Raw genomic sequence first — 1,358 nt, forward strand, 5'->3', positions numbered from 1 at the left:
CGGTCCAGTGGTTCTGGTCTCTGGACCCGGTCCAGTGGTTCTGGTCTCTGGACCCGGTCCAGCGGTTCTGCTCGTCCCGGTCCGTCCTGACGCTCTGCGGTGCCTTCAGGTGTCCACCGGAGCGTACCGCCGGCTGGTGTTTGAGGTTCCTTCAGGGAAGCTGCTGAGTGACCAGAGCGCCGTGGACAGAATCACCTGGGCGACGTGGACCAGGTAACCTTTGACCCGACCCGAACCGCCGGTAGCTGCCGCCGCTCTGAGCTGCGTCTCTCCAACAGCATTCTGGGAGATGAAGTTCTGGGGATCTGGCCTCGAAGCGCAGACAGAGCCGATGTGATCTGTGCGTGCGTTTCCCACGCCGGCCTGAACGTGGTCAGCGGAGACGACCTGGGATTGGTCCGACTGTTCGACTTCCCCTGCAGCGACAAGTTTGTGAGTTTCTGTTCATCATCATCATCATCATCATCATCATCATCAGGTTTCCCGTTAAAAGATTTTTAAAACTCACTGGAAACTTTCTGATTAAATCAAGTAAAACATTTCCAGATGTTTATATCGACGTTTTCACACCAAAAATATGAAGAAAGTAGATCTGATATGAATATCTATAGATAACTGCCCAGGTCAAAGGTCATTTGCATCAAAGTTACCCAGGTACTGTCTGTTAGTTCCTGCCTGATAAAGTTTAAAATAATGAGGAGTTCAGAATAAACACAGAAAACTTCTCTTCAGTTTCCAAGAATTCAACCTTACAGTTAAATATTTTCTAGACTTATTTAGTAAAGTTCGACTGAACTGCTGAGGAAATGGATTCATTCTTTAAATCAGCCTGAACATCAGACTCGGCTCCATACAGCAGTAATGATGTAAATAATAGTGGAGGAACATGGTTAGCATGACAGACGTTCAGCTGGTTTGGTCCTGAATGCGATACATGGAGTTATAATTGATCCCAAACAGAAACATTATCAATGCAGGTCGTTATGAATGAAACATCTCAAGGATTTTTACACTCAAACTTATTTCCATCCTTTCATGCTGACAGATTCCAAGTAAAGAAATACATTTCTATAAAACTTGTAAATGTTTCTCTCTGTCTTCTTGATTTTGGCCCGGTTCTGGTTCTGTTCTGACTTCAGGCCAAACACAAGCGTTTCCTCGGACACTCGCCTCACGTCACCAACATCCGGTTCTCCCACGACGACCAGCATGTGGTCAGCACCGGAGGAGACGACTGCAGGTAAGACCACGGACCAGACCCGACCGGTACCGACCAGAACCGACCAGAACCGACCAGAACCGACCGGTACCGACCAGAACCGACCAGACCCGACCAGAACCGACTGGTACCGACCAGA

The 1,358-nt window shown here is 48.2% G+C and overlaps 1 protein-coding gene across 1 annotated transcript in view; it reads left to right on the forward strand.

The window, feature by feature from the left end:
* The window catches only part of LOC103155362 (echinoderm microtubule-associated protein-like 6), a 51,265-nt gene that overhangs the window by 46,459 nt on the left and 3,448 nt on the right, over positions 1-1,358 (forward strand). Inside the window, exons 38-40 of the mRNA XM_016663461.1 lie at positions 110-213; positions 279-432; positions 1,140-1,240. Coding sequence (XP_016518947.1) covers positions 110-213; positions 279-432; positions 1,140-1,240 — 359 coding nt within the window. The remainder of the gene's footprint in view (positions 1-109; positions 214-278; positions 433-1,139; positions 1,241-1,358) is intronic.

This window comes from Poecilia formosa, unplaced genomic scaffold (genome assembly GCF_000485575.1).
Source record: "Poecilia formosa unplaced genomic scaffold, Poecilia_formosa-5.1.2 Scaffold422, whole genome shotgun sequence".
NCBI lineage: Eukaryota > Metazoa > Chordata > Actinopteri > Cyprinodontiformes > Poeciliidae > Poecilia > Poecilia formosa.